We start from the raw sequence: 26,261 nt of genomic DNA on the forward strand, positions 1-26,261 counted from the left end.
CATGTGCCGATGCCACTTAACCCAAATGCCCCTGCAGCAGCAAGGGAGAGGAGAGCTTATTTGGCAGAAGAGCTGCTGCATCGTCTATAGTGAGGTAAGCAAAGTTATCTCGGTCTAATGTTATACTACATTGCAAAAATATAACCATACTCGTGATTCAGAGAGAACGAGTCCAAAACATTCAAAAGTAGGCTATTTATTTGTGACATTTCATTATATTTTGTCAAAAAGAAAAATCAATAGCAAACAGTAATTAAAAAGAAAAAAAGAAAAGAAAAAGAAAGGAAAATGAGGTTAAAAAAATTGAATCAGAAAAACTTTATTTCTTTTTCCCTCCTCTGGTAGTTTTGCGACGCGCGCCACGGCGGGATTGGACACCTGAGGGTCCGGGAATGGCATTGCGCGATGTGCGCCTGGTGGAACGGGTGGACGGAGATGGAGTGGGGGAAGGAGGAAGAGGCACAAAAGGAGGAGGAAGAGGCACAACCGGAGGTGGTGGTGCACTTGAAGGGCCACGCTCCATGGCTGCAGCAATCCTCTCCAGGCTTGAGGAGATGCACCCGAGAGGCCGCAGCAACATCGCCATCCGGTCAAGACGGTCATTCACACTTTGCCGCATCCCAGACAGCTCCCGCTCCAGCATTTCAAATCCGGTTTGCTGGAGCTGCAGGAATGGGTGGTCCTCCGGTCTAGCGATGCTGCCACGGCGTGTAGTGGGTCTGGACATTGATGGTTGCGCTGTTCTCTCCTCAGATGGCCCGTGCGCACGGCTCGCGAGGCCAGGGTCTTCCTGCGAAGCTGTTACATTTTTTTCATGTAAATAACGATTAAAATATTTTCATAAGAAACCTTAATGTATGTGAACTTGTGTACCTTGGGGTTGGACTGCTTGCGTTTCTGGTTGGGTGCCGATTTCAAAGCCCCCAAATCCTTCAACGCTTTCAGCGGTGAGGGTGGACGCAGCGATGTCCTCTGCTGGCGTCAGGTCCTGGGTAGAGGCAGATCCACCTCCCGTTACACGGCGTGCCCGATTGATGCTGGCAAGCTTGGACTTCCCCCGTCTTCTGATATCATTGTAGCGCTTGCGGCACTGGTGCGACGTCCTGGGGATGCCAGCTGATGAAACAATTGTGGCTATTTCCTCCCACGCCTGTTTAACCGACGCTGATTTGGGTGGGTTTCTCCCATCCCCATACAACATAACTTCTCTGTCTTTCACTGCTCCAAGAACATCAGTGTCCTCGGCTGTGAACCGCTCCAGGCGTGCGCCTGGTAAATCCGCCATAATAATAGCAATCCATAAAGGAACTTGCGCACCTGCTTTTAAAGGGAATGTTGGATGACGCTCTGATTGGTTTATTTCACGTTACGCCCAAACCACACCTATGAATAATGAAGCTACTCCAGACCAACCCCTTTTAGATTTGCGCCTGGCGCAAGAGTCATTTATCCCGCCGGGAAAATAGCAACAGCGCCGAGACCCGCCCACAAAGTTACTTGCGCTTTGCGCTTTGACACTTGCGTTTCAGATCGTTAAAATAGGGCCCTCGAACTGCTTTTATGACAGACTGATATTAATGACGGCTTTTTATTTCTCATCTCCATAAATATATCTAGTAGTAAAGCTAATGCAAGGGCTAGAAATCAATTAATAGGCCTATGTCACACTTCCTCGTCGTCATGGAGAGCGCAGTTCGCACAAGCGTTTGTACTCCCGTGGCGTCGCTATGCATCCATGAACGCACATGGAAAAGCGAGCGCGCCGCTTCTATTATGAGCGCGCTTGCCGCGCGCCATTTGAAATAACGTATCTGCACGCGCAAAAACATCAGCACCACATCAGCAGCAGCACCGCCGATCGCCATCAGCGCTTTTATGAAGAGGACGCAACTGCACGCGCTTCGGGCATGCACGCGCATCAAGTACCGGGTTTGAGAAAACCTGGTACCGTGACGTTTAAAAAAAATGAGTACCGATTTGGGGTAACGCTTTAGATTACAGCCCGGAAAGTACTGCGTAATTACGCCGAAATTACAGCGTACCTTTCGGTAATTATAGTTTACTTATAAAGTACGTACGTGTAATTATAAGGGAACAATTTATAATATTAGGGGAACAAAAGGTAACAACCAGGAAAAGTACTGCGCAAGTACACCGAATTTACAGTGTACCTTTCGGTAATTATAGTGTACTTATAAAGTACGTATGTGTAATTATAAGGGAACAATTTATAATATTTGGGGAATAAAGGGGTAACAACCAGGAGAAATACTGCGTAAGTACACCGAATTTACAGTGTACCTTTCGGTAATTATAGTGTACTTATAAAGTACGTATGTGTAATTATAAGGGAACAATTTATAATATTTGAGGAATAAAGGGTGACAACCAGGAAAAATACCAATAATATGCAGTATTTCATAACTAAGGGCTAACTATTTTAATATTACATGGTATGTATGACCTATATGGTAAAAATGTGGAAAATTACAAATGATTTATACAGTAAGTAATTCATAACTTCGGGCTAACTATTCAGGCCTACCTGATATGGCCTATAAGCTACATGCAAAACAACAATCTTATGTTTGAGAGCAATTTAGCGAGACCACACATTCACTGAATTGGCTCAGTCACACTCCGCTCCACATATAGCTGGTGTGTGGTGATTGAACTGGCGTCGTAGTACCATGGCTGCCGTCGCATCATCCAAGTGGATTCTGCAAACTGTGGTGATTCAGAAGATACCTCTGATATGGTTGTTGTAAAGTGCGCTGGCTGGGTCTTCATTCAATCATAATCATACGCCATATCTTTTTGGAATAATACATAGGTATTAAAATATATTTAGGCCTAGGTCTTTTTTTTTAACCACGGGGTACATATTCTATCATTTCTTGATGCATGATGGAGATTACTGAACAACAAAACCTGAAATTCAGGGGAATGAGTTTCTGCTATGGTTTAATTTAGAATTTCCAATATAGGTTACTTACCTTAAGAAATAAAAACAGAAGTACAGGATTTTGTTGGGTCATCAAGCAAAATTTAAAATAGGCAAGGCAACTATGGTTGAAAACAAGGCAAGCAACACTAGAACTATTTTCACAGTTACTGTGTAAATATACCATTGTTTTGTGTTGTTACAGTGAAAGTCAAACTTGTTACCACCTTGTTTCACGTAGTTACAGAGTAGTTACAACATCTGCGGGCTGTAATTTAAAGTGGCACTTGTTACCCCCTTGTTTCACGTAGTTACAGAGTAGTTACAACATCTGCGGGCTGTAAATTAAAGTGGCACTTGTTACCCCCTTGTTTCACGTAGTTACAGAGTAGTTACAACATCTGCGGGCTGTAAATTAAAGTGGCACTTGTTACCCCCTTGTTTCACGTAGTTACAGAGTAGTTACAACATCTGCGGGCTGTAAATTAAAGTGCCACTTGTTACCCCCTTGTTTCACGTAGTTACAGAGTAGTTACAACATCTGCGGGCTGTAAATTAAAGTGCCACTTGTTACCCCCTTGTTTCACGTAGTTACAGAGTAGTTGCAACATCTGCGGGCTGTAAATTAAAGTGGCACTTGTTACCCCCTTGTTTCTCGTAGTTACAGAGTAGTTACAACATCTGCGGGCTGTAAATTAAAGTGGCACTTGTTACCCCCTTGTTTCACGTAGTTACAGAGTAGTTACAACATCTGCGGGCTGTAAATTAAAGTGGCACTTGTTACCCCCTTGTTTCACGTAGTTACAGAGTAGTTACAACATCTGCGGGCTGTAAATTAAAGTGGCACTTGTTACCCCCTTGTTTCACGTAGTTACAGAGTAGTTACAACATCTGCGGGCTGTAAATTAAAGTGGCACTTGTTACCCCCTTGTTTCACGTAGTTACAGAGTAGTTACAACATCTGCGGGCTGTAAATTAAAGTGCCACTTGTTACCCCCTTGTTTCACGTAGTTACAGAGTAGTTACAACATCTGCGGGCTGTAAATTAAAGTGCCACTTGTTACACCCTTGTTTCACGTAGTTACAGAGTAGTTACAACATCTGCGGGCTGTAAATTAAAGTGGCACTTGTTACACCCTTGTTTCACGTAGTTACAGAGTAGTTACAACATCTGCGGGCTGTAAATTAAAGTGCCACTTGTTACCCCCTTGTTTTGTATAGTTCTAGGGTAAGTTTAATATTAAAGTAATGGTGCAGATTAACCTAACTTCAGCCAAAGTTATCAACAAATAAATAAAATACAAATGTAAAAGCATAGTAGAAAGACCTTAATTTAACCCAAAACAAGTTTATTTAAAACAAAAAATATTTATCCGAACAATTTTAAAAGAACAACAAGAAACTGTAAAAACAACAAATAACGAACGAACAATTCAACAAAAGAACATCAATTTAACGATTAAGTATTTAATAAAATAATTAACGCCTAAATTTATTTTTTAAAGGTAACAGCTTGTTTGCTGCCTTCATTTTTTCTATTTTAATCTTGAGCTGGGGGCAGGAAGAAAGAAATTGCTGCAAATCTTTTCCGTAAGACTGCAAGGTTGTCCCTGCAGTATAGGGAGGCACAGTCAGGGCTTCTCCCTCTGATGCTATTGCCACCTGTAATCACACAAGTAGAGAAATATATGTATTTAGCAGAATGTCAAAAAAAATGTGTTACACTAGTACAATAATAGGAATTGGGCAAATAATATGGAAACAGATTTCTTTTTGTGTGCGTACAATCTCCACATCAGCCACGATACAGAAAAAAGTCCACAGCGATGAACGGGTGAAACTCTAAATCAACAAGAGTGCAAAACAGACACACAGACACACACACACACACACACACTGGTACGGATATTACCATACAGCAAAAATTAAAAGGAAATAAAAGGTTTAATCCAGATGGATTAAGCTGTGATAAAGCATTCCTGTTTATTTTTGTTACATTTTTATTGAACTTTAATGTTAAATTCTCTCACGTGGATTGCACTAATCTGTCTTAAAAATTTTTATTTAAAAAGCCTAGTCTCTATATTAATCTGAAATACTGCATTAATTGAAAAATTCATTTAAAAAAAATTGGGGGAGTTTCATTTTCAGGTGTCCAGTCACTTTTGACCACAAAGAACACAAGTGTGACTCCCAAATGAGGAACAGGCAAGAATAGAAATTGATCAGCAAAAAATAAATTCATGTAAATTTCATCTGGACTTAAGTAAAACATTTCCAAAGGAATATTTTAAATATATATATATTTCTTTTTTTATATATAAAAAAATATATTTTTTCACTGCAGAACAATTTTTCACATCTTCAGCCTCAGGGGTGGGCAACACTAGCCCTTGAGGTCCACTGTCCTGCAGGGTTTAGCTCCATTTCGAAGCAATCATTTAATCTGATTTATGATACAACAATAATTTTCAAAGTAATCCTGAAGACTTTGGTAAGATTTTTCATTTGTGTTTGATCAGGGTTGGACCCAAACTCTGCGGGACGGAGCAGGATTGGACACCCCTATTCTACCATAAAATAAGCTGTGTGAAACGCTGCAAGAAAATAATCTTGTTAAAAATGCAAAGATGTAATCAACTTAACATAATATATATTTTTTTACATTTAAATATTACCATTTGCACTATTTTTAACTCAAAATACTTAGATTGAGAAGGGGGACTGTGTACAGGGGGCCCTGAGGCCAGGAGGGCCTACAAGGATCTTCTCTAAAGTGTCCCGGCCCTGGAACGAGATTTCTACTGCCCCCAAAAACAATAGGGAAGCCTTTTAGCATAACACTATAATTCAACAAGAGTTTTGTGTACTTCGCTGTGTAACGTTATGTTCCATGATAATGAAAGGGAGAGAGAGAGAGAGAGTTTATGAATAAGACTTTAATGCGCACTTCTTATACTGTGTTTATTCAGTTCTTATTGATTTTCTGCAGTAAAACTAACGCTTCATCTTTTATGTGATGTACAATAAACTTAATTGAACTCATCAGTATATTTTGGTCATCATTCAGACGGGGTCTGCTACAGCAGGCTTGTATTAATAGTTGAGCAGATGGCATAAAAGTTATAAACGTAATTAAAATAAACATACCTGTTCTATCTCCATACAGCATATATTCTATTGCTCTGTGGGCATTATTGTCCGACTCAGAGTCGAAATGAACACCGCAACTGAGAGTTTCTGTTTTGTTATTATCATCTTTCCGTGAGATGATTGTTCTGGCTCTGAGCGTGAGCTGGTTAGGCTCCGCCCCCTGTGCGTGGAACCGCATCTCATTATCATTTAAAGGAGACGCAATAAAACGGTGCGTTTTTCTCAGCCCCCAAAAATTGACAATTTAAACATGCTGTAAAAAATTATCTGTGTGGTATTTTGAGCTAAAACTTCACATACATACTCTGGGGACATCAGAGACTTATTTTACATCTTGTGAAGAGGGGCATAATAGGTGTAACTAATATTAACATTGTAATAGTAGTAAGTGGTCACACTAATACATGACAGCAAGCTGTGTAACAATAACAGAAGTTACAGAACGATTATGATTACATATTTACTGATACATACCTCTGCAATGATGCTTGACAAAGCCAAGGTAGTTTTGTCAACCTTGTGTTTTTTTAGTGATTCAGGGATGCTCTTTGTTTTTTTGAAAGTTGACAGTATCCGCAGGTACCGGTGTGTAACTTGCTCCGGGGTTGTCACTAGACGGAGAGACATTTTTGGTAATTATTACAACTGTTATCAGCTCTTCTGCACTGTGTTGTTGTTTGATAACTGTATAACATTATGTAGTCCATACACATTGATATGACAATCATTAGTGTTTTATTTGCTACTAGGCTTTTTCTTCAGCACCGACTCAGTGGATGCATACATGGACCTTTATAATCCTTTAGTAATTGGATTAAGACTGCAATTGGATTGAAAACCATGTAAATACCTCTAATGATCCTAATGACATCGATCTGAATTACATTTTATTCGGATTGTAAGTGGTGGTATAAACCTTTTGGGTCCAATTTTATATTAAGTGGCTTTAAAGGTATAATATGTAATTTTTTTGCTTTAAAAATAGCAAAAATCAATATATCTATGTTATATATATTTTTTAGTTGTGTACTTACATTATCCTGACTGTTTCCAACAACTTTCAAACCAGGAGAAATTTGTAATTTAATTCGAAAACACGTACCGTTTCTTTATTTCTGTTTTGTCGCCGTCAATGGCGGCATATCCGCGCTGTCCCTGGTTTCCGCTTGTACTACCATAGCCCTCCGATAGTAACCAAGGCGACAGACGTGGACAACTGTGTAGTTCCTAATGTCTATCTGCACGCTGTTGTTATTTCGTTCAAACATTATGGACCATGGCAAGCAGACTTTGGATAAAAAAGGAGAACTAAAACGAGAATCAATATCAGCGCGGTGTTTTCGAGATGCCTAGAGCTCCCATAGACAGTATATAAACGAGAGCTCCACGTCCAAGACTTCGACCGCTCCTACATGTACTTTATTAAACAGGTGAGCACATTTACATAAAACTAATCAATGTTATATAGTTCAACAATGATAAAATGTTAGAATATGATCTGTATGTTATTCTAATGTTGATCTAGCTGACTGCTAGTCTCATACAGACAGACTAACACATACATTTCAACAAATTTAAATGCAGTTTAGTGTGATAGTGTAATGTTAGACCAAGTGAAACAGCACTGCGTTACCTCACAAGTTTAATTTGTCTAATAAACTGACCTGTGAGTAGTAATTCTGCACTTGAGTGTAGTTCGGTAGAATGAAATGTCCTTATTCCTTTTATATCCGCGGGACTCACGTCGCATGTGGAGCTGATAGCTGTCTCTTAGCAATCCCTACCTGCTTCATATCACAATCATGATAAAAGCATCGATGTATTCACTTATCCATAAACATTATTAGATCGGTCGGCTTGACGTTGACGACAAGATCGATATTTCTTAGCAAATGTTGCGTCATCAAACTACGCCTTTTTTATTGTAAGAGGTTAGCGACCCCTAGCGGCGAATAAAATTACATATTGTACGTTTAAGTACTATTTACTTACATTGAAATTAGTAATTTGATACAGTGGACTTAAGTGTACATGCATGTTTTTTCATTGAACTTATATATTAAAAATACCAGCATGTCATTACATTTGTCATTAATTTATGTAATTACATTTGTAATTACACAGTTGACCCTTCCCTTACACCTAAACCCACCCTTATACCTACCCATCCCACCACACCTGTCCCTAACCTTACCCGTATCAAATCTCAATAGAAACAAAAGTGTTTTACAATACAACATGAACACAATAAGTACATTGTACTTATTTTTCGATGTAAGTACATAGTACTTAAAGCCACTTAATATAAAGTGGGGCCACCTTTTGTTATCCGATCGTTAAGAAAACATTAGTCATGTATACACTTGATCGGATTGCTTCCTAAAACGGGGATGTTCTGTGCATGTTCATTAATGAGTCATGACAAGCGGGAAGCAGAAATGGCCCGTCGGAGATGTCACAGTGTTGCTGAACATGTTTAATGAAAAAAAAAAAAATTAGTTTAAAGAGTACTTTGTACCATCAGAGTGAGCTTCACACTTTTCTAAAAACTTTCTAAAAAAAATTGCTGATAATTTACTCACCCTGATGTCATCCAAGATATCCATGTCTTTTTTTCTTTAGTGGAAAAAGAAATTAAGTTTTTTGAGGAAAACATTTCAGGATTTTTCTACACAGAATGGACTTCAATGGCAACCAACTATTCCAATGTTCAAAGAAGGTTCAAATGTCCGTCTCAATGCAGCTTCAAAGTCTCGACACGATCCCAGTCGAGAAATAAGGGTCTTATCTAGCGAAACGATCGGTCATTTTCTAAAAAAAAAAAAAATATATATATACTTTTTAACCACAAATGCCCGTCTTGTACCATCTCTGAGATGCGCCACGTATTACGTCATCACGTTGGAAAGGTCACCGAAAAAAAAAATGAAAAGAAAGATGTCGGACGACTTTGAAGTTGGAGGAGAAGATGAGATGGAGTATTTCGCCCCTCGCTGCCTTTTTGAACTGGTGTACACAGACAAATAACTTAGACAGATGACGTGACATGTCACCTTTCCAACGTGATAACGTAACGCTTGGCACATCTCAAAGATGGTACATGATGGGCATTTGTGGTTAAAAAGTATATAATTGATGTTGTTTTTTGTGTGAAAATAACCGATCGTTTCGCTAGATAAGACCCTTATTTCTCGACTGGGATTGTGTAGAGACTCTGAAGCTGCACTGAGATGGACATTTGAACCTTCTTTGAACACTGGCATATTTGGTTTCCATTAAAGTCCATTAAATGGAGAAAAATCCTGAAATTTTTTCCTCAAAAATCTTAATTTCATTTTTAACTGAAGAAAGAAAGACATGGATATCTTGGATGACAAGGAGAACAGTAAATTATTAGGATGTTTTTTTTTTTGTTTTTTTTTTTTTAAGTGAACTAATCATTTAAAACATTCTAGTACCCTCAGTATAGCTTAATTGTGTAAAGCCTAACACAATACATCTATTTTCCAAATCACTTATCCTCTTTTGGGTTTCTGAAAAATAATATACAGTGAGAAATTATTATTATTTTCAGTGACAAAAAACTGAATTTTTAGAATGTAGGTGAACAAGTTGAAAGTGTGTTAGCTAAGTAGCATTTTATAATTTCAACTTACTTCTCCTCCCAAAGGATCTTTCGTTGTGTTTTGTCTTCTTCTTCTTCTTCTTCTTCTTCTTCTTTTCTGCCTCAGAAGAAGACGTGGAAGATGAGGAGGACAATGAAGAGGATGTTGAGGAGGAGCTAATCATCTTCTTTCTTTGTTTCTCTAAAAGAAAATAAATTTACTTTAAGTCTCTCTGCTTTAACTTCTTTTAAACTAATTCTTTACATGTATTTTAAAAAATGTCATACAACAACATATACAAAAGCATGTCAGGGGAAACTTGAAATATAAATATTTAAAAGCACATCATGTTTAAAAACAACAATGTAACTTACTGTAGCTGTGAGGAGGGGCAGGTGCAGTTGATGGAGCAGGGGCAGGTGCAGCAGCAGAGTCCATCATTTGATCTAGCTCTGTTCTCAGCTGATCTCTCTTATCCATCAACTCACTCTTCTCTTCACTTAGTTTTTTTAATAGAACAGAGCCAGATGGAGCAACATTACTCCCCTCATCAGATGCAACTGCTGGGGGGGGGGGGGGGGAGGAGTATCAGCTGATTATAACAGTCCTGCTAATGACCAGCTTTGGCTAGCCTCCATCCTAATCTGTTATTTTTCACTTGTAAAACTTTCGACCACAATTAGATGTTGGCAGCAAATGTTTACCAAAGCTGACTTGTATAGTACACACACACCCTTACAACAACAATAATATTAATAAAAAAATAAGTAGTAGGCCTAGTAGTGGCATTGCGTTACTGTTCTGGGAAACACATCTAACGTTAGCGTCCAGTTTACCTTCTGCGGAGTACTCTGCAGTGTCTTGTGCACTGTCCCCCATGGTAAATCTACTGGAAAACAACAACAACAACAAAAACTCAAACTGTTAAGTTAATCACTAACCAGTCGGCCGTATCTTACTGGAGAAAGCAACTTTAAAGTTGCTGTCATGATAACTCAACCAAATTTAGGTAATTGCATGACATACACAACATAGAACGGCTAATTAGTAAATAATGTGGTACAACAAAAAATATAATATCATAAACACTACTGTATTATCTGCTGTTGCCAATGTAACCTCTTAACAACATCCAATAGTAACTACCGGTACTTTACAAAAGAAATGCTAAGGCTAACAAAAATTTTACTCACCGATTGTCGTCAACCGGAAGGGCCTCAAGAACTGTTTCTGCTGCAATGACATGGCACGACTTAACATCTTATTTTAAAAAATATATTATTTCAAAGTACATTTATGATATACAGTTGTTGTTTTTCATCCAGTTAAATTAGAGAACACACACACGAAAAGCGCAAACAACGCAAGTCTAACGTTACGTCTTACCTGCTTTCAACGCTTCGATGTCTGTGGGCAGGAGTATTGGGATCACGGCCTCCCCACGTTCTCCTGGAATACTCAATTTGATGAAACAACTTAGATCGCTTCCCTCGTCATTGTTTTCCCAGACTGTTTCGCGCAAAACTTTCAAACCTACCCCACGAATCTGTGACTGACGCAGCAACACAATTACACTTTTCGGCGTTTCCATAATCTGAAGAACTGATCATTCCAGAAGAATTGATCATTTAATCAAAAATAATGTCCAGTAGGGGGCAAACAATTTTACCTAAATGATTAAATACCTTTAAACTAGGTTGAAATTTTTAAAACTAGTTTCAACCAAAATAATAATAATAATTAAAAAATGTATTGGAATAATACAGTTTCAATTGAAGGAACTGTCTCTAAGCTAAAGCAGAAGCTTGTAACATTCAGTTAAATCTGAGATAATAATTTGACCTTAAGTATTCTTGGTAAGACACGGTACTTTACTCATTTTGTATATGAATGCAATATTCACATACTTAGAAACAGGTGTAGACATCACATTTCAATTGCCAGGATTCAAATTTCATGTTAAAGGTTTGAATGATGTATGAAATTAAACTCATAATTTATGTTTTTTTACACACCTTTAATGTCATTTGGCATTCTACAAATTAAGTAAAAGACACAATGTTATAGAAAATAAATAACACTAACCAAACATTTTAACTGGGGTGAGTAGAGTTTTGTACAGTACATGTATAATGATTACAACCGAGAACATAGGGTAGCCATTTCCATAACTTAGATGAACCAATCTTGCAAAGTGCACAGTGCCTGAAAACATAACATTTTTGTACTTATGGAAATAAAAGAAATACATAAACAAACAAATAATGAATGCAAAAAATAAGTAAAATACACATTTCAGGTTTTTTAGGCCGATTTACCGCAACTCCAAAAATGAGGGCAAACGAGTGTCTGGCTTGAGGCTGTGCCGGACGCCGGTCTGGGGGCTTAAAATCCGGACGTATGGCCACCCTACGAGAACATCACACAAGGACGAAGAACTTTCTTCTGGTTGTGAACAGTCTTGTTTAGTCTCCTTTAAATTTATACACCTTTTTAATGTCATGAAATAGGCGGCCAATGGGTCCATGTCTGTGATCCTTCCCAAGCCAATAGTTCCACTCAATGAGACAAAGATTTCTTTTTAATGAATGTTCAGTGAGGTTTCCTCTGTAGCGATATATATTTTCTTTATACGAGCGCCATGCACGCTCCATGTGCTGGGTGTGGGCGCCCGATTGTGGATGGACGAAGAAGCGTCTGTGGTTCACCTGATAATGAATGTAACCCTGCTGTTGCAAGGTATTGTACGCTCTCCAGCTATCACTGAGAATCTGACTCCCAGTTCTTACATACTTTTGTATGATGGGTAGCAGATGCCTTCTGGAACGGCTTTTGACCAACTTCAAAACTGGTCTTCGATGTGTGCCCCTCACCTCCAGCAATCCAAAGACCCATGTACGTTTTCGTCTCCAGGCTCTCCCTAATCGTCCACGGTTGTACTACAAATAGTCAAATCAAAATGAAACAGCCATGTTATTATTCATTACCGGAAGAAAATTAATTTTAAAATATTTTTATCTTGCTTGTCAACATCATCTGGCATTCAGTGTTGTACCTTTCTTTTGTGGCAGAATTTGCTTTCATCGATGACAACAAAAGATTGTCTACCACCAATTCTCATTTTTTTTCTCTTCTTAAGTCTTTGAATGGCAGTGACGCAGCAGTTGCGAAGAGTATCATAAACTTTAGTGATTGATGCACTACTTCCACAAACCCCTTCCTCAATCATGTCCAGATGTCTTTTCCGGAGACCTTGAGCAAAACTGACAATTCAAAATGTATAGTGTTAATCCATACATGAGATAGCCACATGTTCACTCCAAAAAAAAAAAAAAAAAAACTACATTATATAATGTATCCAGTGATTGTTGAATTAAAAAACAATATTTAACGAATGTGTTGTGTCAGAGGGTTGTGAGACAAATTGAGCTAAAATATACAATTCTCTAAAGGTAAAAATTATATATTTTTCAATTTATATTGTTTCACATATAAATGTTAAAATAATGCATTTAAGTCAATTCATTTAAAAAAACAAAACAAAAAAACACTGACTTGTGCATTATCTTGAGCCAGGTTGAAAGATCCATGTGTGAACCTTCAAAAACTGAACCCTTCTTTATGGTTCTTGAAATGTCCCCATGGCAGCTTCTGCGACATCTCCTGTAGAAATCATTAAACAAAAATGTAAAAATAATAATAATAATAATAATAAAAAACATGTAATTTGATATTACCTAGTCTAAAGTCAGTCCTAATTTTGTTCATGTTATTCAGATGCTATTTTAAGGGCGCATGCTTGGTCATAATCAATGTAGCGTGTGCTACATCTACACAGAAGCAGCAGTTTCATTTTTGCAAATCATACATTATTACAATAGATAGATAGATAGATAGTTTATTATAAAAGCATACATCTAGCTTACACATTTACCCAAATTATCATACGCCTGTTTAACCGAAGCTAATTTGGGTGTGTTTCTCCATCCCCAATGTCAGTTCTCTGTGTTTTACGGCCCTGACGAGAACGTCGGTCTCCTCGGCTGTGAACCGCTCCTGGTGTGCGTCTGGTAAATCCGCCGTTATAATAGCCATCCGCCATGGAACAAGCGCGCCTGCTCTTAAAGGGAATGTGAGATGACGCTCTGATTGGTTTATTTAAAATTACGCCCAAACCACACCTATGAATAATGAAGCTACTTCAGACCAACACATTTTAGATTTTCGTCGGGCACAAGAGTCATTTATCCCGCCGGTATAATAGCAACAGCGACCGAGACCCGCCCACAAAGTTACTTGCATTTCAGATCGTTAAAATAGGGCCCATAGTCTTAAGTTCTAGTTGTTGCCTTGGCTCTTGGCTTGCTTAGTTGGAGAGACATTTAATATTCAACATTATTATTGATCTGCCTTACTTAATGTGGACGATGACGCAATTTTCTTATAGAAACAAACTTTGTTGTATTATTTTCATGTTATCACTGTGAAGCTGCTTTGATACAATCTGTATTGTAGAAAGCGCTATATAAATAAAGGTGACTTGACTAGTATGACCCACTAGCAGTTAGTCAAGGGCAGTCAGTCTTAGTGTGACGTCTCAGACTAGGCTGTGTGTACGTGCATGTGTGTGGTTGGTGTGTATGTTTTTAGGTGCCGTCTGGAGGGCGCGTGGCCGACACACCTGACACTTGTTGGATGCAGAATGAAATGTGATGGAGACTGCTCGTTAAGTTTTTTGGGGGGTGTTTGGTATGGAGTTCGTTGGTCTGTGCTTTGCTGAGTGTCCTGCTCCTGCCTGACCCTGATACATCTCTTTATTTATGTTATGCTTATGTTTGTTTTTTCTTCAGTTAAAATAAATGTTTTGCTGAGAATTGACGTGTCTGGTCTCATTTTTGTTGCAGCCTGAGAGCCGGCTGTAACACGTAGGTTTCGGTATCAAATCAAATGAGGTTAATCTATGTTTTAATGTAACTTTTTTTTTTTTTTAAATGTAACAGTCAAAAGAAAAACATTTCATGTCTAACTTGCAAAACTAGTCTTAGAGCTTTATGCAACCGGCTGGTCTAAGTGTGTTTACTTTTTTTTTTTTTTTAACATTTTGCCCCTAATGGCTGTTCTGTTTACTTTTTCTAAGTTCTGTATTTGGTTCCTCCCTCCCTCCCTCCCTCTCTCACTCTCACACTCTCACACTCTCACACTCTCAATACATTTGGCAGTAATACATTATAAAATATACATGAAAAGGGAAATCAATATTTCACAACTAAGCAAAATATGTAGACAGTTACTTAAATACTTACCAAACATAACCAAGTCTTGTAGAGCCTGATTTTGCCATTTTCATGTGATGCTTACAAGCAGGGCACTTCATCTTTGGTGCAAGTAGACCTTTTTTCTGCAACCACTTAATCAGCTTTCTTCCCCCTTTCTCCATTTTGTGGACCAATTCTTTCATTAACATGCCCATGGCTATAGAAGACAAAGAAAATAATGCCTACATTCATTATCGTAATCATCAAATCTCATGTAGATCATTGCATAACTTTCACATTTGCCAGTTTCAAAATTATACTAGGCCATCTCATTATGAATCACACTTAACCATTTTAGATGGGGAGTGTGACTAACAAAACAGAATTGTGCATGTTTGTTTACTAAAATTGATAATCATAAACTTTGCTTGTTCAAACAACAAATTTAGGTGATAGATATAGTTATATATGTATAATATTATAGTCAAACAATATCAGCTAACGTAACATTCAAAACAAACTTTAAGCAAACTCGCTTACCTGAAAATTTGTCAACAACACGAAGAACGGGACTTTAAGGGAATGACTAACGTTACAGAAAATGAAGTAAACGCAGTCCTGGAACTAAAATCCGAAAACGGAAGAGACACAAGCCTGTAATAGAAATCGACAGTAGTTATACACAATTATAAAACACACACATATATATACATACATATATACATACATATATATATATATATATATATATATATATATTAGTAGGGACGATCCAGTGACTGATATATCCCTAGCAATAATTTGGATCAAAACTTAAAATATATTTATATATTGATGCCCCCGTCCCCACCAATTTAAAAATCAAACCTATGCCACTAATATTTATAGTCGATAACACGTTTATTTATTTATTTATTTATTTACTTACTTACTTACACACGCAATATGAATTCAATTTTCAAGATCAGTGGCAATGCTAAAGTTATAAGGTCCTCAAACTGATTATGATTCTTTCATTGTAGATCGATGCGTTATAGTAGCGGGTCCTTGCCAAAAATTTTGGTAGGGAAAATACTGGATCTTAGCGCTAGTTATGATGAAAATGTTAAGCTTTATATTGTAATCGCTGGTACATCATACACACTTTTGACATAATTCTAATGTCCTTGCGTTATTTAGCCTGAGGGTGACACGTAATGATTGGTTTACTTTATAACACACGAGTAACGCATAGAATGCCATTATAGAATTGCATTCATGTATTACTGCGTCAAAAAGTTGTTTTGGAATGTTGCAATTTAGGAATTCCAGTGAGGTCATGTGATGTCTATTCGAACAAACATAAAACATTACACAACAGAACTACTATATAAAAGCCATTCAGGTGAGCATGTTTAAGCTAAAGGGTTTATTATTTCATTAATTTGATACCCTACTCCACATAGGAAGAACAGGCATACCCACTAGTAACTGACCTGATGAAGACACATGCTGAAGCGGACTGAAACTGATAGCGTCTTGTTCTGAAGCTAGGTTGGAGGGTTGGAGGTTTCAAGAGGTCCTCCGAGGTTAACGTAACGTCGCGTGAAAATAAGCTTCTTCTGCCGTTTTATGGCGGTTGGCAAACAAACGAGTTTATTCGCGCCATCTACTGGGCTGTGTACTACTCTCAATGAGAACGCACTGCAGTTTAATTTTATTTAATAATAATACTTTTATAATTATTATTAATTCAGTGCCAAGATGTCTTTATTTGGATGCATTTTTTGGTTGGGCTCTGCCCCTCCTGCGGCTGGATACGAAGAAGTCTCGTCTGCTTCTGATTAATGTGATACAAAATAAAATAAAATAAAACCTTTGGCGGTTTAACGCACACATTTCTGTTGAGAATAAGCAAAAAGTCCAAACCAAATTGTAGCTACTTGATGGTAGTGAATGTTTGCTCGATTGCCAGCTTTAGTGAGACTTCGCGATTCATATGCGTTAGCGACTCTGAAACAGTGAATCTTTTATTTTTGAATCGTTTCCCAGCCCTAAGTTACTTCACACACGTGCGCGGAGCAGGACAGGATAGCAGTGCTCTAAGACAGTAGGTATTTCGATTACATTTATGATCACATAAGTGTTTGGTTTGTTTGTGGCTTCTATCAGTTTTTGATTTATTTATTTTTTTCAAAGATGAAACGCACCAGAAGAAATATATTAAAACCAGCCAAATACAGGACGGTGGAGGAAAACGCCGAGATCACATGTGGGAGCAGCGAGACAAGCACCGCCAACTTTTCGAAAACATATTCGACTGGGTTTCAGTGTAAGATGAGAACCTACCTTTCCCTCTATTTCTGTTTTGATAGTAACTAGCTACTAACTCTGTTTACACCCGAGCTTTGTGACCAGCTAACACATATAACCAGTTATTACACCATATTTCGACTCCTTTCTGCTCTTTAGTGCCACCTATACGTGGACTTTTCACAAGTGGAAATATGTATACATGATACAATGCATACATATTTCATTTTCATACATATTATTATTATGCCATTCATTTGTAAGGCAAATTTATTTTTGACAAACTACGTACAAGAACATTGCTCTAATGTAAGTTGCTCCCTTCGCAGGGAGCTTGATTGACAGGTGATCTGACCAGTCATACTTCGCCATCCGCCATTTTGTCCGACAAAGCACTCAGGAGAGTAAGTTAGGTAGATTAACATGGGAGGATTTCAACTTGAAAAACGAAGTGTACAGACGCCTTTCCGCGGTTAAAACAACATTCCTTCTTATTTTCATTCATTTTTATTTGATGCTATTAATTAACTAGAAGGAAGAGATGATCAGTTCACGAGCAGCTTTAAAGGATTAGTTCACCTCAAAATGAAAATGTCCTAATAATGTACTCCCAATGCCATCCAAGATATCCATGTCTTTCTTTCCTCAGTGGAAGAGAAATTAAAGTCGTCATGAAATCAAATTTTACCATTCGTATTTTTATATATAATAGTGAAGTGTTTATTATAAATGATTTAAAAGTGCACTTCCATATATGGGTATTCCGCCGGCGCCGTCGAGCGGAAGAAGCCGTAAACTACGTCATCGCCCTCAACGGCGCCGGCGATTTGACAGACACGATCCGTTCCACCCAGGGGGGTAATCGAGCTCTCGATTTCCGTACCACCCCCGGCGGCCGCCATTGGCTAACAAGCCTTCACCTGCTGTTAGCATCCCATTGACTCCCATTCATTTTGGCGTCACTTTGACAGCGAATAACTTTACATCTGAGGCGTTTAAAGACTCCATTTGTCCATTATTTATTTCTAAAGAAACACGACAATGTATAAAATGCTCCATTACCTTGTATCCTACGTTATGGCCACGTAGAAGCAGTTTTTGTAAAAACAGGCTAACAATTGCGTCATAACCGCGCGACTCTCTGGAAATTACCGTAGAGACAGGAGGAGAAGCTCGCAGTCAATCGGGGGGACGTGGAGGCATAAAGTCCGATAAAGTCAAGGGAGAAGCCCATAGAGAATCATAAAGTTGCTCCTGCTCCTAGCTCATGGACAGATCCTACTCACGCTCTCCGTCTCTGCAAGTTTCGGAAGGGAATGATTCAGATTTCTCTTGGCACAGCTACTAGAAGACTTACAACTGTCAGACAGGCTGCTCACGTCACATCCACGTCGTCAAGCTCAGTTTGAGTCTGCGCAGTTCTCATGGCAATCAGGAAATTAGTGATTCTAATTTGCTTCACTTTTCTCCGTTGAAACCTATGGGGTCGCTGTGTCCAGTTTATATACTGTCTATGGTTCCACCTGCACGATCCGTTCTACGCATAGGCTAGTAGACACATGCTTCTTTCAAGTCATTTCCATTGTCAGTTTGAAATACTCTATAACGTTTCCCCAGACTTGTTTGTAGTTCTTTCTTCATGTAAGTGCAGATAGTCTAGGCAGAAATGCATATTATGTTCCTTATTGTCTTCTGTAAACAACATTGAAGGGATTATTTTCCTCATTTGGATTATTTTTTAAGTGCAGATAGTCTAGGCAGAAATGCATATTATGTTCCTTATTGTCTTCCGTAAACAACATTGAAGGGATTATTTTCCTCATTTGGATTATATAGATAGGGCCTATATATTAGCCTATATAGACCCATACTAATACAAAATTACTCAAATGAAGAAAGAACTACAAACAAGTCTGGGGAAACGTGACAATGGGAATGACTTGAAAGAAGCATGTGTCTACTACGCATGCGTAGAATGGATAGTGCAGGTGGAACGGATCGTGTACCGACAGACACCACAGTTCCTATAACTATTGACTAAAGTACCCGTATGTTCCTTCGGTGCGAACACGCCGACTAGGAACGACTTTAGTAGGAACTCCATTTGGAGGAACTAATTTAGCTCCTACTTCAGAGTAGGGTCTAAACCAGCACTATAGGAACTACCCGTGATGTTAGTGTACGCTGATGACCGAATGCACGCAAAACACCAGCACCTGCCATTTTTAAAACAGCTATAGGGGAGAGCGGGGCACAAAGACTTGACTTCTTGACAAAAGGCTTCTTGACTTTCTCAGTTTGTGTAAATATACTTATGGTTCAGACTGAGTATTTATTTTTTCCCACATTAATTTCCACATGTCTGGTACAATTATGTGGGTTTGTTTTATTAATACAGTATACTTTTTTCTTGATATAACACAGTTACCCCGAAAGAATGGAAGTGAAATGTGACAACATGCCCCATAGGTGGGGTACATTGTAACATGTGAGGGGCACATTGTAACATGACCACATGACAGCTTAAAATGTTATCTGATCTAATAAAAAATATATACAAGACAAACTAAAATATTTTCTCAATAAAATACAATTATTAACTTTTTCATATAAATTAATACGATTTTTTTTAATAATTAAATATAGACTCCTTTTTGAATTTTGACTACGAACACAGGAAAACACAGCTTTACAACATAGTTCAAAACAAATAAATAATTAGTCATATCTGAACATTGACTCTCAGTCTTTATTCACCTTTTTCTCATGTTTTCTCAATAGAATTAATACAAGTATAGAATATAATAGCATATTTCTAATAGGGGCACATTGTAACGCAGTGTGACAACATGCCCCGCCTGCACAACTGGGATTTAAACCCTGCTAGTGTCTTCTGCGAGTTAACGAAGCATTAAAGCACAATCTCAACTGTTAAATAACATATTGGAAAATGAAATAATATCAGTTTTGTCTAATTTTAAATAAACACAAAAAATAGAGATAAAAAATTAACTTAAGTAAGAAATTTACTTTTGCTATGGTTTAATAAATATTTATGGATATCATCCAATTTTTTATTTTTTTTTTGGCGCAATTTTTTCTCTATACAGTGTTGATATGGCAACTAGTAAATACACAAAGTTTCGTCATGCTAGCATGTGTGGAAGTATTTAAAACAAGTGTGTGACAACTAGCCCCGTGTTACGCTGTGCCCCGCGCTACCCTATGTAAACACAAAGATTATAGCCTATATATTTACTCCAGAAACTAGATACAAACATGGAAAACAGTGATAGATGGGCCTCTAAACCTCTATGCTGAGGAGAAAATCCAACACAACTTTGAGGGGACCAAGTCAAACATGATTATGTATTTCTGCTCAGCTAGCAACACTGGACATCATCCACACGGCATAGGCTAATAACTTTTTTTTCATATATTGTGTACTTACAATTCTATCTAAAAACATGTTTAACAGTACTGTTAGACAGATCGCTAACTAATGAACATAGAGAATGCGAGCATTGTTTGCTCTGGCGTTCTCAGCGCCGTCAAAATAAAGGTCCGTCACTCACGCCGTCAAAAATAAAAGTCGCCGTGTTTGCGTCACTCCCTTACCCCTCCTACCAGTTCCTATTGCCACTTGGCAAGTGCGAACGCAAATAGCAAAACCGAGTTTGGGGAGAGTAGTTCATAGAACTGTTTAGAAGTGGACAGTTCCTATAACTAAGTTCCTGTAACTACTTGGTCGGAAAGCGGCTATCAAAGAGCCACAAAACGGTATTTATTGTTTAAATTTCTTTAAAAAAACGAACAAATTTGAAAGGTGAGACTTCGTTTAATATGTTTAATATCAAAAGTAACCGAAAAGTAACCTGGTCTGTCCTGTCTGTCAGCGTGTTGTCAGTCTCCTCTCTGCTCCGCGATGTATTTTTAACTGCATGAGAACATGGTGTGGCATGAGAGCAGCGTAGCTTGTCAGATATAGCGACAGTAATTAAGGGGGGCGGGTCTTTGCGAATGGTCAATTATGGACATAACGATTTAAGTGTATTAATCAAAATTTACATTACCAGTGATGATTTGATGTTATGAAGAATGAGAAAGAAGTCAAATTATGGATTTTCAAGAAGACATCGAAAGAGTAATAAAACCTCTAACTTTTCTCTCTTTTCTTTTTTTAAAGCTAAGATTTCTACTCTAAAAGCAGAGATATCCTTGCTTAAAGATGAGTGCGATTTTTTGAAGAAGGGGATTGAAAAGATGAAGTCTGTTGTTCCAACTGCAGTGTCTCAAGTCAATACTGATCCGACAGTGTCAGATTCTCCAGGTTTGTGTTTAAAGCTTCATTTTTATTGGTTTCTGTTAGTAGAACAATGTTGCTTTGGAGTAAACAAATGAATGTTGAGTAGGTAATTATCACAATTTTACACCAGGACTGCAGTTGAAAAGCCGTTATCTACATTTTCCTTGAGAAATAGATATGTTATCTGATGATTTAGCCTCTACACTCAAGCTGAACCCAGTGAACAGGATTTGTGGATGAATCAATCCTCTTTTCCACAAACATTGAAAATGATAAATAAATTGGGAAACATGGTACCTGCACTTAATAAAGATGTTCATCAAAAAATCTTGGAATATAAAACCATTAAAAAAGCAGGTTAAAAAGTATGAAAAACAGACTAATATATATTTTTTTAAACTAACAAAAGTTTCTTAATTTGACTAAGTATATACATATAACTATAGAACATGTCAAAATGAACAATGTAACAGAACACAAAATCAAATAAAGAATTAGTTATTTTGCAGACCTCTCGTAGTATTGCCGACTAATACTGATGTAGGTGATTTGCAGTTGAAAAAAAAGTTGTGTAATTTTAATTCTTTCTCAACAGCTTTTAAAGGGATACTTGGGATTTAGCATTAAGCTTTGTATCAGTAGAAAACCTTAAGTCAAGTCAAGTTTATTTGTATAGCGCTTTTCACAATACAGATTGTATCAAAGCAGCTTCACAGTATTAAATTAAAATAATACAACAAAGTTTGTTTAAAGAGGAATTTATTGATACCCTACTTTCCCCCCTCATATCCCCCTTAGATGAGAGATTCATGTATTTTTTTTGTCTGGAAAAAGTCCTCCGATGACACAAAAATCATAATTTTGCATCATCAGAGGATTTTTTGGCCAGAGGCTAAAAACTACAGCCACAGCCAGTAATAGGAGCTGTTCCGCATTTTTTCAACACGCCCATAGAGTGTGGGATCTCACTCACAGAATGTAAAAATAGTGTCAGCTATCTTGTATTTGGAATCTAATGGCTCATTTCCACTGAGCAGCACGGTTCAGTACAGTACAGTGAGGTTTGGTTAACCATGATCTAGCTAGCGTTTCCACTGCCTACAGTACCCTTACTTGATAGGCGTGGTGTTTCAATCGCCGTCGTTTTCGTGCGAAGAAGAACATAGTAAACTACAATGGATGACATACGGCAGATCTTGTTTTTGTTTCTCGGCATGTTTGTCAAAAGAAGACAAGTGCTGACGTTAGCCGTTTCTCAATACCAAGTACGCAAAGTTTAGTTTGCCATTCCGAATCAGGAGAATGACTCCCGAGGACGCGAGACCGGTAAATCTGGAAATACAACAGCGCTTTCTTGAAAGTGTCTCTCAGCCTGCTCTGCTACTCCAGTATGTAGCCTACATTTTTAGGCAACAATAAAACGAAATATGTTATAAAACACCAATCTGCCTCTTTTCATTTTCATTTAAATACATTTTAAACATTAAAATGTTTAAAACAAATGTGGCACACAAATGTGGTTCATGCAACGCGTATTGATTATTCACTGCATGTATAACGTTAGCCAGCCTATTCATAACAAAACGGAATATAAAACACAACCATTGCCTCTTTTCGTTTAAATAAAATAATAAAATAATTAAACATATTCCAGGCAATATGTGCATTTGTACAAATGTTGCAATAAACAACAGTGATAATCTTGTAATAAAATAAAAGTTGACCCATATCTCTTTTTTGTTAAATTTCAAACATTTTAGCATTTTGAATGAGTTTTATCAATATAGGATATAGCAATTATAAAGGTATAAGTAAACGGTACAAGAAGCTATAAAATAAGAAATAAAGCAAACAATTCAGTCAAATATACATGTTCAGCGCTCTAGGCTAACGTTACAACAGTAAAGTTAAATAGCTTAAATATATGAAACTTTACTAGCCCTCAGCCAAAACGATTGGCCAGGTAACGAATTATAGATTCACGAGACCAAAGATCGCCCGTTAGATGTACACAAGACAAATTATATGTCATGTTTAACCACTACAGAGACGTCAGAGTCAGCGGCAAACGTCAGAAGGACGCCGAGTCAGAACATCAGCGCCGAGCGCCTGTTGATCGCCTGGATCTCACAACCTGGATCAAAATTTCACCTTTATAAATAAACCACAGATTTGAGATTTTAAACAATTACTTACATTCTTGCCTGAAAAACTCTTAAAACTACATTTCGTGACACAATAAAGAAGTATTATATTTCAACTGTAGCCTATATTAAAAAATGGCGCTTCTAGTGTTGTCATTCCCCTTGTAGCATGCGCAAGTGACGATCCTCTGTCAACCAATCAACGTTCTGCAGTGAGTCTAGCTACACCCTTTAGTACCGTACCACTGTGCTAGGTACCCCAACGGAAGGGTACCCAAAAAGTGGTACGGTACGGTTCGGCTTTTTGGTACCATTCTCAACTTTTGACAGTGGAAACGCAAATAAATGCGTACCGTTCCGTATCGCACCGTACCGCTCGGTGGAAACGAGCCATTAGATAACAGGTTCTTATTCTGTGGAGAAAGCAGAGTAGTAGGAGACAGCTAAGTAGTAGGGGTTACCATCCTCTTTTTCCCGGACATGTCCGGCCGTTTACTCAAGATCCTCCAAAATGTCTAGGATCCAGCTTTTGATTTCAGCAGTCGCCATTCATTGTTTACATGCACACCTTTTGTTTTAATCTAACTGAATTAATTCCGATTGGTGAATCTGAATGTAGTGCTACATGAATTCCAAGTAATCGGTTGATGTGCATTTTAGGCCTCGCATTGTTCTCCCGCAACCCCTCACTAACATAATGAATGGAGACTGTAGAACGCAAAAGCCGAATACCGGACATTTTGGGCGATCTCAAAATCCCTGTCAGACTCGTCACGGAGACTCTTTAGTAGCTAGCCTTCTTCTGTTTAACTGCGCTCTCTCATCGGTAGGAGTGGCCTCCTAGGGCAGCGAAGCAAGTGCATTCTGTGAGTTGTTGTTTTTCATCCACAAAAGCTAAAAATAAATTTGCTGGCTTTTCTCAGTTTAGAAGGCTCCAAATTCAAAAATAATTTCACATTTCTACTGCATAAATGACAAAACTTAAATACACATTCATCTTTCCAGAGGTGAAGTATCCCTTTAATGACCACCTGTATTTTAATGTCCACTAAATTTAGGCAAATTTGCTGAAAATGCATACTCGGCTTATATTTAAAGTGTCCCTATTTCGCTTTTTCATTTATAATCTTTGATGTAGTGTGTATTATAGCTGTTTGTAAATGTAATGCAATGTACAATTCATAATTTGACCGGCCCTCAAACAACGGTAAAACCAATTCCATTACTTAGCTGAAATTCAGATATGGTAATGGATTTTTCTGTAAGCAGTGGACCTATCACAACAGATGGGGACATCTGACCGGATTGATTAGGGTCTCGGAAAGAAAAGTGCTTACAGTGAACAGATCCTTTACCCAAATTTTTTGACTACGTGAGAACAGAGGTGGTGCATACTGTGTATTATTAGAAAATTGTGTTTTTTGATCTTGGATGCATATAAACCTGTTATACTTTATTCGACCTCTAAAACAAAATTAAGCACTTTTAATAAAGCAGAATAGGGACACTAGGCTATTCTTAAAAAAATCAATTTACAGTTATTACGATGGCCTAAACGTTTCAGTGCAGATGGACTACTTGACAACATCAGCATTAGTCCTGTGTAACAAACTAATAGGCCATTATCCAACCACAATTTGTATCTTTTTCTCCAATAGTTCAATGTGATTGCATATGTGCTTTAACGTGGACTGAGATTCAGCTTCATCAGGGTCAACAGGATGAGATAGAGAGAAACTCTGGTTCTGTTTGCACACTGAAAACTTTTGTCAAATCACATTTCAAAGAAACGTATTTTCTACTAATGCCACTTAAAGTAATAGTTTGCTAAAGAGTTTTTTTTTTTATATATAATGCAGAACAGCAAGACTCGTGGGATTCCACCAGCTCCTCATCATCAGGGTCCTCGGTGAAAGGGAAGAAAAAGAAGATGAAAAAAATGAAGAAACCAAGGAAGAGCAAAAAAAAAAAGGGGAAGAAATAATGTTATAATTTGTTATCATGTCTATCATTTAAAATGAAAAGTTCACAATCTGTTTTGAAGTTGTTTGTCAAATAAAGTTTATGACAAAAAGGATATTATATTTTGTGTGTGTGTGTATATATATATATATATATATATATATATATATATATATATATTGCACCTTGTGTACCCTACAACTACGCAGATGTTGTAACTACTCTGTAACTACGTGAAACAAGGGTGTAACAAGTGCCACTTAAATTTACAGCCCGCAGATGTTGTAACTACTCTGTAACTACGTGAAACAAGGGTGTAACAAGTGCCACTTTAATTTACAACCCGCAGATGTTGTAACTACTCTGTAACTACGTGAAACAAGGGTGTAACAAGTGGCACTTTAATTTACAGCCCGCAGATGTTGTAACTACTCTGTAACTACGTGAAACAAGGAGGTAACAAGTGCCACTTTAATTTACAGCCCGCAGATGTTGTAACTACTCTGTAACTACGTGAAACAAGGGGGTAACAAGTGCCACTTTAATTTACAGCCCGCAGATGTTGTAACTACTCTGTAACTACGTGAAACAAGGGTGTAA

General features: G+C 37.8%; 1 protein-coding gene and 1 long non-coding RNA gene across 2 annotated transcripts; one reads left to right on the forward strand and one right to left on the reverse strand.

The window, feature by feature from the left end:
* Positions 1–8,276: 8,276 nt before the first annotated feature.
* Positions 8,277–16,501, reverse strand: LOC309511688 (uncharacterized protein). The gene is made up of 6 exons (XM_082186929.1): positions 16,433–16,501; positions 15,498–15,611; positions 15,006–15,174; positions 13,258–13,365; positions 12,758–12,965; positions 8,277–12,641 (listed from the first exon to the last, which is right to left on the reverse strand). Exons 3-6 carry the CDS (start codon positions 15,170–15,172, stop codon positions 12,168–12,170), a joined length of 957 nt encoding a protein of 318 aa, XP_082043055.1. The 5' UTR covers positions 15,173–15,174; positions 15,498–15,611; positions 16,433–16,501; the 3' UTR covers positions 8,277–12,167.
* A 637-nt stretch (positions 16,502–17,138) lies between these two features.
* On the forward strand, positions 17,139–25,752 carry LOC309512885. The gene is made up of 3 exons (XR_014211209.1): positions 17,139–17,268; positions 21,436–21,579; positions 25,559–25,752. It is a non-coding gene; the product is annotated as an uncharacterized lncRNA (long non-coding RNA).
* The last annotated feature ends 509 nt before the right edge of the window (positions 25,753–26,261 follow it).

The sequence above is a fragment of the Leuciscus leuciscus genome (genome assembly GCF_965113295.1).
Source record: "Leuciscus leuciscus genome assembly, chromosome: 1".
NCBI lineage: Eukaryota > Metazoa > Chordata > Actinopteri > Cypriniformes > Leuciscidae > Leuciscus > Leuciscus leuciscus.